General features: G+C 41.2%; 1 protein-coding gene across 6 annotated transcripts in view; it reads right to left on the bottom strand.

Annotated features, from left to right (window-relative positions):
* Positions 1–15,627, bottom strand: part of CASP10 (caspase 10) — a 37,000-nt gene that overhangs the window by 3,513 nt on the left and 17,860 nt on the right. Inside the window, exons 6-9 of one of the 6 annotated variants that reach the window (XM_055290193.2) lie at positions 13,540–13,576; positions 11,334–11,425; positions 8,789–8,897; positions 7,411–7,903 (exon numbers count right to left, since the gene is read on the bottom strand). In XM_055290193.2, coding sequence (XP_055146168.1) covers positions 7,411–7,903; positions 8,789–8,897; positions 11,334–11,425; positions 13,540–13,576 — 731 coding nt within the window. Of the gene's footprint in view, positions 1–7,410; positions 7,904–7,937; positions 8,683–8,788; positions 8,898–11,333; positions 11,426–13,539; positions 13,580–15,627 lie in introns of those variants that run through there. The other 5 variants (XM_055290192.2, XM_055290195.2, XM_063644947.1 and 2 more) reach the window with 5 other exon arrangements.

The raw sequence follows: 15,627 nt of genomic DNA, 5'->3' as shown, positions 1-15,627 counted from the left end.
CCTGGGCTTGCAGGACATATAGCATTTAGCAGAACATTCTCAGGGTGAGCAATACATATCACTGGAAGCAAGCACAGGTTCTGAAAACACATTCAATTTTAAATTGTGGCTGCATCACTCATTCATTCTGTGCTCTTAGGCTGGTTACTCACTGCTCCATGCCTCGGTTTTCCCAGCTCTAAGATAGGAACCATAACAGTCCCCATCTTAGGGGTTGCCGAGAGCATTAAAGGATATATATTGGGTCAAGCACTTAGAACACTGGCTACACTGTTCTGTTGACCATCATTTTTAGTATTAGTGTGACTACTCTCATCCCCTCATCCTTACCATCACTATTTTTCAGGGAAGGGATGCAGGCCCTTACCTGCTGTCAATCCCTGCATCTTGCTTTGCACCTGCTCTCTAGTCCCAAATCTTCCTGTGTTTATTTCCTTTTTATCATTTAGTCTCACCTGAAATATTACCTCCACCAAGAAGCTATCATTATCCTGTTTTGATTTGTTCATGGCAGGGATCACTTCCCGAAATTGTCTCTTTTTGTTAGAGATAGGATCTCGCTCTGTTGCCCAGGCTAGAATGTGGTATTGCTATTGTAGCTCACTATAGCCTCAAACTTCTGGGCTTACGCAATCCTCCCACTTCAGACTCCCTAATAGCTAGGACTACAGGTGCATGCCACCACACCTGGCTAATTTTTTCTTATTAATTTAAATATTATTTAAATTTAAATATTTAAATATTAAATAAATTTTAATATTTAATAAAATTAAATAAATATTAAATATTTAAAATTAAATATTTTAATTAACTTAATATTATTTAAATTAATATTAAATAATATTGAATACATGAAATTATTAAATAAATATTAAACAATTAAGATATTATTAATTTAAATATTAAACACTGAAAACTATAAAACATTGATGAAAGAAAGTGAAGAGGACACAAACAAAGGGAAAGATATCTCATGTTCATGGGTTAGAAGAATTAATCTTGTTAAAATGACCATACTACCCAAGGTGACCTATGGATTTAATGCAGTCCCTATCAAAATACCAGTGACAAGCCAAGTGCCGTGGCAAATGCCTGTAGTCCTAGCTACTCAGGAGTCTGAGGTGGGAGGATTGCTTGACCCCAGGAGTTCAAGTCTAGCCTGGACAGCATAGCAAGATCCCATTTCTAAAACAAAACAAAACAAAACAGAAGCAAACAAAAAAATTACATTCTTCACATAAATAGGAAAAAAAATCCTAATATGTATATGGAACCACCAAAGACCCCAAATAGTGAAAGTAATGCTGAGCAAAAAGAACAAAGCTGGAGGCATCACACCACCTGACTTCAAAATATGCTACAAATCTAGAGTTACCAAAACAGCATGGTACTGGCATAAAAACAGACACATAGATCAATGGAGCAGAATATAGAGCCCAGAAATAAATTCACACACCTACAGCCAACTGATTTTTGACAAAGTTGCCCAGAACACACAACAGGTAAAAGAGAATCTCTTCAAAAAACGGTGCTGGGAAAATTGGATATCCACATGCAGAAAAATGAGACTAACCACTTACCTCTCACCATATGCAAAAACCAACTCAAAATGTGTAAGACTTAAAAGTAAAACCTGAAACTATGAAGTTACTGCAAGAAAATGGGGCAAACATATCACGACATTGGGTTGGGCAAGGATTTTTAACATGAGACCTCAAAAGCACAGACAACAAAAGCAAAAATAGACAAATGTGATTACATCAAATTAAAACCCTTTTGCACGGCAAAAAAAAAAAAAAAAAAAAAACAGAGTGAAGAGACAATCTACAAAATAGCAAAAAATATTTGCAAATTATACATCTCACAAGGAGTTAATATCTAGAATACATAAGGAACTTAAATAACTCAACAGCAAAAGAACAAATAACCCCATTTAAAAATGGGCAAAAGACTTTAATAGACATTTCTCAAAAGAAGACATACAAATGGTCCACAGGTATAAGAAAAAAATAAGTTGTTTAAGCCAAAATAAATGATTTCATTAGATTACGATAGAACATACCAAATGCCCTCTATTTACATAAGTATCATATTAGCATTTATCATATCACTTCTGGGGGTATTAATCTATCAGTCCCAACTAATATCATCCCTCCTATGCCTAGAAGGAATAATATTATCATTATTCATCATAAATACCCTTACAGCTTTAAATATACACTTCACCCTAGCAAATATAATATCCATTACTCTACCAGTATTTGCTGCCTGCAAAGCCACGGTAGGCCTTGCTTTACTAGTTTCAATTTCCAACACATATGGCTTAGACTACGTACATAACCTAAATTTACTTCAATGCTAAAAATAACTATTCCTACAATTATACTACTACCAATAACATGACTCTCTAAAAATTATATAATTTGAATCAATATGGCTACCCACAGCCTAATCATCAGCTTCATTGCCCTACTATTCTTTAACCAATTCAACGACAATCTATTCAACTTCTCATTAACTTTCTCCTCTGATCCACTAACATCACTCTTTCTGATCTTAACAGCCTGATTACCACCCCTTATAACTATAGCAAGCCAGTACCACCTCTCCAATGAATCACCCCTATGGAAAAAGCTCTGTATTTCCATATTGATTTCCCTACAAATTTTTCTAATCATAGCATTTACAGCCACAGAACTAATTATATTTTATATTCTCTTTGAAGCAACACCTACCCCTAACTTAATTATTATCACCCGATGGGGTAACCAACCAGAACACCTCAATGCAGGTACATATCTCTTATTTTACACACTAGTGGGATCCCTTCCCCTACTTATTACACTTATTTATGCCCAAAATATCCTAGGTTCACTGAGCATGATAATAATAACATTTAATATCAAGAACTACCAATCTTCTGATCCAACAATCTCATATGATTGGCATGTATAATGGCCTTCATAGTAAAAATACCCCTATACCGACTTCACCTATGACTTCCCAAAGCCCATGTGTAAGCCCCTATTGCTGGCTCAATAGTACTTGCAGCAGTGCTCCTAAAATTGGGCGCACACGCATAATACGACTTACCCTCATCCTCAGCCCTCTGACAGAACATATAGCCTATCCTTTCCTGATATTATCCTTATGAGGCATATTATGACAAGCTCCATCTGTCTACGACAAACTGATCTAAAGTCACTTATTGAGTATTCCTCCTTAAGCCGCATGGTACTTGTTATTGTGGCTATCCTCATTCAAACCGCCTGAAGTTTTACCAGTGCAATTATCCTCATAATTCCTCATGGACTTACTTCTTCCCTACTATTCTGCCTAGCAAATTCAAACTACAAGTGAATCCACAGCTGAATCATATTACTCTCTCGAGGACGTCAAACATTACTTCCATTAGTAACCTTTTGATGACTTACAGCAAACTCACCAACCTTGCCCTACCCCCCACTATTAATCTAGTAGGAGAACTCCTTGTAACAATGGCTGCATTCTCCTGATCAAACACTAACATCATGCTTATAGGACTTAATATATTAATCACAGCCCTTTATTCCCTCTATATACTTGTCACAACACAACAAGGAACACTAACATACTATATTAACAGCATTAAACCTTCCTTTACACGAGAAAACATACTAATACACCTTTCACCAATTCTCCTACTATCTCTAAATACTAAAATTATTATAGGACTTATACCTTGTAAATATAGTTTAATCAAAACGTTAGATTGTGGGTCTAATAATAGAAGTCCGCAACTTATTTACCGATAAAGTTTCCAAGAATTGCTAACTCATGCCTCCACGCCTAACAACATAGTTTTCTCAACTTTTAGAGGATGAGAGTTATCCATTGGTCTTAGGAACCAAAAATATTGGTGCAACTCCAAATAAAAGTAATAATCATGTATTTTTCCACTACTATAATAACCTTAATCTCCTTAACCTTACCAATTATTATTACCTTTATCAACCCTCACAAAAAGAACTCATATCCATACTACGTAAAAATAGCTATCGCATGCACTTTCACCATTAGCCTCATTCCCACAACATCTATATGTACAGACCAAGAAACCATCATCTCAAACTGATATTGAATAACAATCCAAACCCTAAAACTCTCATTAAGCTTCAAACTAGACTACTTCTCCATAATGTTTATTCCAGTAGCACTATTTATCACTTGATCTATTATAGAATTCTCAATATGATATATAAAGGCAGATCTGAACATTAGTCAGTTTTTCAAATACCTACTTATTTTCCTTACCACAATATTAATTCTAGTTACCGCCAACAACCTTTTCCAACTTTTTATCAGATGAGAGGATGTAGGAATTATATCTTTTCTACTAATTGGCTGATGACATGGCCAAGCAGATGCTAACACAGCAGCCCTCCAAGCAATTCTCTACAAACGCATTGGTGACATTGGCTTTATTTTAGCTATAGCATGATTCCTCTCATCATCCAATACATGAGAGCCTCAACAAATACTTATCCTTAACCCTACCCCCAACCTTCTTCATTAATTGGTTTTCTCTTAGCAGCAGCAGGAAAATCAGCCCAACTTGGCCTCCGCCCCTGACTTCCTTCTGCCATGGAAGGCCCAGCCCCAATCTCAGCCCTACTTCACTCTAGCACTACAGTTGTGGTGGGAGTTTTCCTACTTATCCGCTTCCACTCCTCAACATCACTAATCATCACGGAAATGCAAATCAAAACCACAGTGACAGCTGGGCACTGTGGCTCACGCCCGTAATACCAGCACTTTGGGAGGCTGAGGCGGGCGGATCACTTGAGATCAGGAGTTCCAGACCAGCCTGGCCAACATGGTGAAACCCTGTCTCTACTAAAAATGCAAAAATTAGCCAGGCGTGGTGGCACATGCCTGTAATCCCAGCTACTTGGGAGACTGAGGCAGAAGAATTTCTTGAACCTAGGAGGCAGAGTCTGCAGTGAGCTGAGATTGCGCCACTGCACTCCAGCCTGACAGAGCGAGATGTTGTCTAAAAACAAAACAAAACAAAACAAAAAACCCACAGTGAGATGCCACTTCCCTCGAGTTAGAACAGCTATTATCAAAGAAACAAAAGAAAACACATGTTGGCAAGGATCTGGAGAAAAGGGAACACTTACACACTGTTGGTGGTATTGTAAATTAGTACAGCCATTATGGAAAATAGTATGCCAGTTCCTCATAAAATTAAAAATAAAAATACTATATGATCCAGCAATCCCCATACTAAGTATATAGACAAAGAAAATGCAATCAGTATGTCAAAGAGATATCTGCACTCCCAGTTTACTGCAGCATTATTTACAATAGCCAAAATATGGAATCAACCTAAGCATCCAAAAATGGATATATGGATAAAGAAAATGTGATAGTTATACGTGACAGAGTACCATTCAGCCATAAAAAAAGAAAATCCTGACATGTCTGACAACATGAATGAGCCCAGAGAACATCATGTTAAGTGAAATAAGCAAGACACAGAAAAAATCTGCATGTTCTCACACATGTGGAATCTTTGTTTAAAAAGTTGATATCATAGAAGCAGTGATTAGAACAGTAATTATGGAGATGAGAGAGGGAAGGAGGGAAGGGAAGATGAGAGGTTAGTCAATGGGTACAAAGTTACAATCAGATAGGAGAAATAACCTCTGGCGTTCTATTGCACAGTGGGGTGACTATGGTTAACAGTAAGGCATTCTGAGCTGAGCACTGTGGTTTGAGCATATAATCCTAGCTACTTACAAGGCTAAGGCAGGAAGATTGCTTGAGCCTAGGAGTTCAAGGCCAGCCTGGGCAACATGGTGAGATCCCATATTTAAATCAATCGATCAGTCAGTAAGGTGTTGTATATTACAAAATAGCTACAAGAGAGGCTCTTAGAGGTTCTCACCACAAAGAAATGATAAATGCATGAGGTGATGGATACACTAACTAGTCTGATTTGATCATTATACAACACATATATGTATTGAAACATCAAATTATAACCCTGAAATATGTAGTTATGAAGTATCGATTAAAAATAACAGAAATTTCTGGAGTACCAAAAAAAACCCAGACATTGCTTAATCATGCATGTGTACTGTCTCCTTTTAATACTGTTGAATTTTTAAAATAATAATAATTTAAATATTCACTTATATTTTTATTATCTGTCCTTCCTTCACTGGACTTTTAGCTCCCCGGAGAGCAGATTTTGTCTCTCTTGTACACAGTTGCACCCCCAGCCCCCAGTTCGGTACCCAGTACAGTAAGCACATAGTATGCTCTCAATAAATATTGCCTTGTTCCTGAAGCCATAGACATTAGCCTCTGATGTCTGTGATGAGGATGGAGGGGCTGGTAAAGAAGAGAGAAAAGCAAAGTTGACTCAAGGCTCCAATCCTGAATTCCCAGAAGAGCACTATGGCCATTCCTTCAAATGGAAATTCAGGAATAGGAGCTCCTGGAGAGAGCTGGGAAGATGAGCTCAGAAACATGCATGCTGAATGTGAGGTCCAAGGGCTAAACAGAGGTAGGATATCTAGCGGGATGTTAATAAGACAGGCTCAAGCAAGTCATTCATTGGCCCGGCAAATGTTTAACAAGCTCACAATATATCAGGTCAGGGGCTGAGGATATAAAGTTGAATGAAACAGGGTCTCTGCCCCCAGGAATTCAGAGATGAGTGGGCCAGAGATGGCAACTTTGGAGACGTTTCCATGGAGGTGCCCATGGCCTCTAGGTATGGCTAAAGCTGCCAAGAGGAGAGCACGTGGCAGAGACAGAAGGGAAGCTGTCAGAGCAGTGGCAAATAGAAGTCCAAAGATAGCACATAGGTGCTCAGGACATAGGAGTGAGTGATAAATAAAGGAACAAGTAAAAGGCCCCCATGCTTTTGTTCATGCTATTCCCTCTGCCCAGCACATCTTTCACCTGATTCTTTACCTAACATCTATTTGTCATTTCTAGAGGCCTCCTCTCATCCTTCAAATCTGGGCAAGGTACTCATTCTGCATGTTCCCATAACAACTATACTTCACAATGTGCACTTACCAGCTGGGGATGCCCTTCCCTGTCTATTTGTTTGTCTATCCCTCCAGCTTGTAAGCAACCTGAGGGCAAGGACTCTGTCTTTTTTTTAACTCTGTATCTTCCTTTCCAGGTCCAGGCTGGTACTCAATACAAGGCTGCTGGATAGATGGATGGATGGATGAATGGGTGGATAGATGGATAAATAGATAAACAGGAAGGTAGGCAGATGGATGAACAGGTACATGGATAGAACAATTTAGAACTCTCACCCTTACCAAAGGTGTTGAATGAGAGTAAAATAAAAAATAAATAAAACTAATTAATTACAGATGGAAGAAAAAAAAGAGCTCTCACCTTGGGACCAATTTCTTCAGATGATTACACAGAGACTGAATATACCAGCTGCCTTCCTCCACATGCCGAAAGGATACATAGCCTGGGACAGTGGCCAGACCAAGTAGGAAGTCAGCCTCAGCAGGAATACTGTCCTGCAGGGAAGTGGGTGCCTGCTCAGGGTTCAGAGCATCGGCTTCGATGGATACAGAAGGCTGTATCTCTTCACCTTGGCAGGCCTGGATGAAAAAGAGTTTAGGTTTTTCAGCCAGTCTAGGGCACTGCAGGGCTGTAAAGTGAGACATGATCTCCCGAATGGGAATGAGGGCCTCATCCGAAGAGTAGACAGCTCCAAATTTCCCATGGGTCAGAATACAGAACACGAAGCAGTCCCCGTCGGCATGGGCTGGATTGCACTTCTGCTCCTGCAGGACCTTCTCCATTTCCCCTTTTGTCACATCATTGTGTATACGCACTGTGAACCCAAGCCACTGGAACACATGACTCAGGATCTCTGTTTAAAAACAAAAACAAAGCAAAAAAAGAGACAGAGAGAAAAAGGAAATAATAAAATGATGCAAAACAAAATGAAGAACCGAAACAAGGCTGGGTGTAGTGGCTCACACCTATAATCTCAGCACTTTGGAAGGCCGAGGCAGGCAGATCACTTGAGGTCAGGAGTTTGAGAACAGTCTGGCCAACATGGCAAAACCCCATCTCTACTAAAAATACAAAAATTAGCCAGGTGTGGTGGCTCACGCCTGTAATCCCTGCTACTCTGGAGGCTGAGGCACGAAAATGGCTTGAGCCTGGGAGGCAGAGGTTGCAGTGAGCTGGGACTGCACCATTGCACTCCAGCCTGGGCAACAGAGCAAGACTCTGTCTCAAAGAAAAAAAAAACTGAAACAATGCTAATAGTTACAAAATTTGCACAGCAAATAGCCTAAAGCTTTGGATTATTTTTATTTTCATAACCATAAAATCTTACAATGTATCTCCTATCATGTAATACCCAGTGTTGTCACGACAGTCCTGAGAATCGGCGGTGGCCAGTGTTTCATCCTGTTTCACAGTTGAAGAAGCCAAGGTCTCTTGACTCTCCCATGATCACACACCTAGTTAGTGGTGGAGCTAGAGCTCATGCCCAGGTTGTCTCGTGCCAATCCAGCAGGCTCTCCCCCAGTACATGCTTTCCTCTATTCAGAATTGTGAATAGTCAAAGATTCTTGCCACTCTTTAGCAGGCTGGTGACGCCCCAGGGATATATAAGAGGCTCCGAAACATAATATTATCCTTACACGTATATAGAAGATAAAAGTCACAGAAAGAAAATGTGAAAATAAGAAATAATTTTAAGATCCCCAATTTGCATTAGATAAACTATTCCAGACTTTCTTACCAGCATCTTTATGGGTTCCTTGTCTGTTCTTCAGGGAGGTAAAGCTGTGGTTGTTGATAATGACACAGAGGCCTCTGTGGTTCCGATTCATCCTGTACACAGCTGCCCTCTTGAAGAAAAGATAGAGCCACTTAGTAGGAATCCTCATCTTAGGGCCTTAAATGTTTCTAACCAACCACTCCAATGGATCCACTGTGAGGAAGAGCAGGATGTATCTCCCCATGCCAGTTGTTTAAACCACGCTTTTGTTGTTGTTGTTGTTGTTATTTTTGTTGCTGTTGTTTTTTTGAGACGGAGTCTCACTCTTGTTGCCCAGGCTGGAGTGCAGTGATGCGATCTCGGCTCACTGCAACCTCTGCCTCCCAGATTCGAGGGATCCACCTGCCTCAGGTGCCCACCACCACCCCTAGATAATTTTTTTTTTTTTTTTGAGATGGCATCTCGCTCTGTTGCCCAGGCTGGAGTGCAATGGCGTGATCTCAGCTCACTGCAACCTCCGTCTCCTGGGTTCAAGCGAGTCTCCTGCCTTGGCCTCCTGAGTAGCTGGGACTACAGGTGCCCACCACCACGCCCAGCTAATTTTTATACTTTTAATAGAGACGGGGTTTCACCATGTTGGCCAGGATGGTCTCGATCTCTTGACCTTGTGATCCGCCCGCCTCAGCCTCCCAAAGTGCTGGGATTACAGGTGTGAGCCATTGCGCCCAGCCGATAATTTTTGTATTTTTGGTAGAGGTAGAGTTTCACCATGTTGGCCAGGCTGGTCTTGAACTCCTGACCTAAAGTGATTCGCCCACCTCAGCCTTCAAAAGTGCTGGGATTACAGGCGTGAGCCACCATGCCTGTCCAAAACCATGTCTTTATACCCTAGTCTAAACCCCTTGGAGTATTTATGCCACATTATTTCTAAAGTCACATATTGAAAAACTGGGGATTCTGACCACTCTGCAACTCACTTTTACTGCACAAATGTGATCTGAATAAAATTTCAAAGATTATTTTTTAAGTCCGGGCCCGGCGCTGTGGCTCACGCTTGTAATCCCAGCACTTTGGGAGGCCAAGGCGGGCGGATCACGAGATCAGGAGATCGAGACCACGGTGAAACCCCGTCTCTACTAAAAATACAAAAAAAATTAGCTGGGCGTGGTGGCGGGCGCCTGTAGTCCCAGCTACTCGGAGAGGCTGAGGCAGGAGAATGGCGTGAACCCGGGAGGCGGAGCTTGCAGTGAGCCGAGATCACACCACTGCACTCCAGCCTGGGTGACAGCACGAGACTCCGTCGCAAAAACAAACAAACAAACAAACAAAAAGTCCTAGAGCCCAGGACAAAGGATAAATCTCATTTGCACTAAAGATTAGACAGTTCCTTTCTTTCAGGATGCCACTCCCAGTATCAGAGGCAGAGAGTTCTCAAGATCCTGGCCCTAATGTGGAATTAGCTAATTAATTCCAAGGTGAAATGCCAGATCCTGATTAAAATTCAGACTTCACCTGGTTTGGCTAGAGAAGCTCAATCATGACAGTTAAGAAAATGGAATATATATTTTAATATTGTCAAAACCAGGATTTATGCAAAAGCATCTTCATTTTCGTATTAGCAACATGAATGAAGAAAGCATACAGAAGGATTTCATGAGACAACATAAATATCAAAGATTTTTTTCAGATGGTTCATTTCTGGAGTGATCTGATGCCTTCAATAAAAGGGAAATCTCTTTTGTAATTTTATTTCTGAATATAAAAATAATATACAAGCTGGCATGGTGGTACTCGGGTGGCTGAGGTAGGAGAATTCCTCGAGCCTGAGAGTTCAGGACAAGCCTGGGCAACATAGTGAGACCGCCATCTTCATATATATATGAATATATATATATGTGTGTGTATATATATATATTCATATATATGTGTGTATATATATATATACACACTTAATATACAAGTATATATAAAGTATACTTATATATGAACTATATATATACACATATATTCATATATATAAAGATGGCTGATATATAGTCATATGTATATAAAGATGGCTGTATATTCTATTTTGAAAATTCAATATATATATATATTCACAGTAGGAATTTAAAAATATGAGCAATTTTTTTTTAAGGCTATTGTAAACAGCATGTGATTGCAAGTTAGCTGAGCTGGCTTTAGCAGAGCCTCTGTGCAGCTAAAATCATCCTTGAAATCATGGTACATCTTTATCCAAGCAGAAAATAAGTGGCTTCAATGGATAAGAAAAGAAACTACCCCTCTCCAGAAATAACCCAAAGGGTATGCATGACTCAAAGTGCAACAGCATTTCCTCCATAGTCAAAGGGATCAATCACTTCTGATTGATACAGAAAAAGGTAGGAATAACAGAGATAATTACAGAGAGAGGGAGAAACAAGTCGGAAACAAATAGCTCAGAGCCCTTAAAATCATCGAAGGCCGGACCCTAGGGAAAGAGCCCCTAAAGAAATCATCCTTTTGATTAAATTTGGGAAAAAAATTTTTTTTTATCAAAAAAAGGAAAAAAAGAAACCATCCAGACCTTTGTGCTGGTTTCAGAGTTTAGAGTGTTAGCAGATGCTCCTTGCATCCCCCTGGAGACCAGGCTTGGTGCACCATTTGTGGCTCTGTTACCTAGAAAGAGAGGTACTCAGACTCCAAATATCTTCCCCAAGCACTTAGATTTCTTCACTGATAATTTTCGCATCTAATTCTGGAGAATTATGCTTCTCTCAAGGCCCTCCTGAGACAAATTCAGCCACCATGCCCTTCCTGATGGGAGAGACTGATGTATCTTCGCATTCCTTTTTGCTTTGTCTGGGTTGGAAACTATGCTGCTGGCAGGGATTGGGTGAGGAATTAGTTAAGATCCCATGATCAGCTCAAAGGTTCCAGCTCAAGTATGGTTGGGTTGAGTCAGCATTTATGTCACTGGATATAAAGAGGCTAGGTGGACCTCTTCCTTAGAGAAGAAAAAAGAGGGAGGTTGGGCATGGGGGCTCATGCCTGTAATCCTAGCACTTTGGGAGGCCAAGACGGGCCGATCACTTGAGCCCAGGAGTTCGAGACCAGCCTGGACAACTTAGTAAGACCCCCTATCTCTAGAAAAAAAATACAAAAAATTGGCTGGGCATGGTGACACATGCCTGTGGTCCCAGCTTCCTGGGACGTTGAGGTGGGAGGATCACCTGAGTCGGAGAGGTCAAGGCTGCAGTGAGCTGTGATTACACCACTGCACTCCAGCCTAGGCAACAGAGTGAGGCCCCATCTCAAAAAAAAAAAAGAAAGAAAAAGAAAAGAAAAAAGAGGGGAAAAAGAAAGTTCCAGTTGGGCATCAACTGAGGATCACACTGCTTTAAGTGTTCCTGCCAACTCCCTGTTTCCTCTGGAAAAGACTCTATCACGGAGAGAAAGTCAGCAATGCGTTATTTGTCACATGGCACTAACAGGAAAATGTAACATCAAACAGTTTTCTTTTTCCACTCACAGGAAGTTTGTGGTAGAACCCACCAAACTGTGTCCTTGTCTCTGGGGCATGAGTTAGTTATTAACTACTGCTAAGGGTCAGTCCTCAGGCTGAGCAAGTCCATATTCCCCAGACCAGAAAACACAGCAAAAGGGATCCAAGCTTCAGTGGCTCAGAGCACCTATAAATTCCTCCTCACCATGGGAGAAGGTAACGCTCCACGGGAAGTCATGTCTAAATGTTGGAACTGCAGAACTGTAAAGCTGAAAGAAACTGCCTTAATCTTCAGAGGGGTGAAGCAGTCACCTGAGCTCACATAAATAGACAGTGGGAGAGCCTGGCCTTAGGAGAGTAAGCTCTGGAATCAGGCTGCTGGGTTCAAATACCAGCTTCACTTCTTTTTAGCTGCGGTGCCTTTTAGCTGCAGTGCAAAGCACTAGATTTCATGGGTCTCGGTTTCCTCATCATTAGTGAGAATAACAGTATTACCTACCTCCAGTGAATGGAGGATTAAATGATATAATCCCCAGAATCTCTCTGAACAGTGCCTAGTATGTGACAAGTGCTTAATAATGGTTACCTGGTCAATGTTACCAACATCATAGCATACAACCTCCATGTTAGGCAAAAAGACAAATTGCTAGCAAAGCTGTGTGTCTTGGACTCTGAAGGATAATTTTCCAGAAAAAAAAAAAATGAGGAATGGTCTGTGACAAACTTTACATACCACAGAAAGACTTCACCAAAGCCTGTTTGTTCATAAGCAGTTTAACCTGATGGCAGATTCTGGAATATTTTCCTAAGGTTATGGTTTCTGGGCAGGGATTCAGGGAACGAAACACACCATCCTCAAGTCCCTCCTCTTGCTTCTTCTCTCCCTCTGAAGCAACATCTGGAACCACTCCATAGAGGACACACGCCCAGACTGCACATTCTGCTGTCACTACTGGCCTGAAGGCTTCAGCCCTGCTGGGGCCTGTTTCTGCTGCACAGAGGGTGACCTAATTCTGAAGGGTGGAGGGAGAACAGCTGCCTGCAGTCCCTAAAATCTGCTATACTAGGCATTCAGAGCAGAAACCACCCAGCCCTCTCCATACTGCCATAGGAAAGGCTAGTACAATCCATGCATTCAATGTCTTGCCTTGAATTGGAATAAAAAATGAATTATTCATTATTTATAAAGCTTCTCTTCCAAGTCACCTTGAATTCCTTGGTATATATCAAATATGTCTATCCCTGCCATAGTGATCTAAGTTGTAAAAAGTATATTAGAAATACCTACCATTACTCCCTGCATGCTTATTTTGCCAGGACTCCTCCTGCTGAGAAAAAAAAAGGAGGCATGAAACATAGGAAATTCACACAGCTAGGATGAGGAACAAAAACTAGACTTGATGCAGGGAAGGACAGACATCTAATCCACAACCATAGAAAAGGTCATTGGGCTGGTTGCAGTGGCTCATGCCTGTAATCCCAACACTTTGGGAGGCCGAGGCAGGTGGATTACCTGAGGTCAGGAGTTCGAGACTAGCCTGACCAACATGGTGAAACCCCACCTCTACTAAAAATAAAAAAAATTAGCCAGGTGTGGTAGTGCACACCAGTAATCCCAGCTACTCAGGAGGCTGAGGCAGGAGAATCACTTGAACCTAGGAGGCAGAGGTTGCAGTGGGCCGAGATTGAGCAACTGCACTCCAGCCTGGGTGACAGAGCAAGACTCTGTCTCAAAAAAAAAAAAAAAAAAAAAAAAAAGAAAAGAAAAGAAAAGTTCATTGAAGTTCATTGGCAGGAAATGGGAAGAGAACCAACTCTCTCCACCCAAAGGAGAAGGTTCACAAAGACGCACTGGCAAAAATACAGTGTGACATATGCTCAAGGGTACTTATTCATTGCAGCATTATTTGCACTAAGGACTGGAAATAGCCTAATGTCCACCAATAGGAAGTGGTAAAGAAAAAGCTGTAGTATGTCCACATAGTGGAGTAAGATGCCAAGGACAGCCTCTATACCCTTCTCCAGGGGATGCTGTCATATGGAGAAAGCAAAATGAAATGGTATTTGAGTACACTACCTCTTTTGTAATAAAGAGAAGATATAGGTTGGATTTTTTTCAAAAGTAATAAGATAAATCAAAAAAATAAAAATGATAATCGAGGCGGGGAGGAGAGGCAAGGATGCACTACTTTGGGCATACATTAATGTTTTATATAATTCAATACAAAATTAAAACAAAGTCTAAGACCCTGTCTTTTCTGTGCCCTCCTCCCCATTCACCATCACCCCCTTCCCCCTATGACTCTCAGCCGTCAGCCTGCAGCAGAAAGCCCCCAAGGGGACCTGACCAAGGTGTTGGGGAAGAGCTGTTCCCCCAGCTCTGGGGGAACAAATGCAAAGGAGGCTTAGCTTCACTTTCCAAAAGACTTCCTGCCTTTCTTTTCATAAGCCACTGTTGCCTTCCTGTAGAACCCTAGATTTCTTCTAAGCCAGACAAGGGCCTGGCCAGACTGCTTTCTGGTTTTGTCCAGCAGTTGAGTGAGTCTTCTGGGACTAGGGGCAATGCAGACACAGCAGCAGGCTCTGCCCAGCCCCTCCAGGCCCTGGCTTTCCTTGATTTGTTCTTCCCTTGGCTGATAAAGTCAGCCAGAACAGGGACTAGAAAAAACTTTAAGGTCTAATTTGCCTTTCTTCTCCTGAGAATGTTGCATCCTCTGTTGACACCTCTCAAGTCTCTATGTCAGAGAGGAATGAATGAATGAATGAATGTCCCACAGCCTGGCCACACTCAATCATCTTTCAACTTCTTTTGATTGTTTTCAAAAGGGGTCCAATAAGGCCTTATAAAGAAGCAGGTGTTAGGTCTCCTCCATAGAGAGACATGCCTCTCCTTAAGAAAACCTTATGCCACACTCAAAAAAATCGATTTGGCCGGGTACGGTGGCTCACGCCTGAAATCCCAGCACTTTGGGAGCCAAGGCAGGTGGATCACCTGAGGTCAGGAGTTCGAGACCAGCCTGGCCAACATGGCGAAACCCCATCTCTACTAAAAATACAAAAAATTTGCTGGGTGCGGTGCGGTGGCACGTGCCTGTAATCCCCGCTACTCAGGAGGCTGAGGCAGGAAAATCACTTGAACCTGGGAGGCAGAGGGTGCAGGGGGCTGAGAAAAAAATCAATTTAATTTTTAAACATATTAGGAGATGTTGCTTAAAATTCAATGAGAGTTCCTTCTCATTGAGCCCAATTATTGGCAGTGTTCTTTTAAATTAAAAAAAAAATCCTCAGGTGCTTAAGAAACATGAGATGTTTCACCAAGTTTTATTTTATTCATCACTTGATGGAGAGGGAAAGTGTTGCCCAGATAACTTTTAAG

Source organism: Symphalangus syndactylus, chromosome 8, assembly GCF_028878055.3.
Source record: "Symphalangus syndactylus isolate Jambi chromosome 8, NHGRI_mSymSyn1-v2.1_pri, whole genome shotgun sequence".
Taxonomy (NCBI): Eukaryota; Metazoa; Chordata; class Mammalia; order Primates; family Hylobatidae; genus Symphalangus; species Symphalangus syndactylus.
The sequence above is the reverse complement of the archived record's forward strand: the minus strand, read 5'-3'. Positions and strand labels throughout refer to the sequence as shown.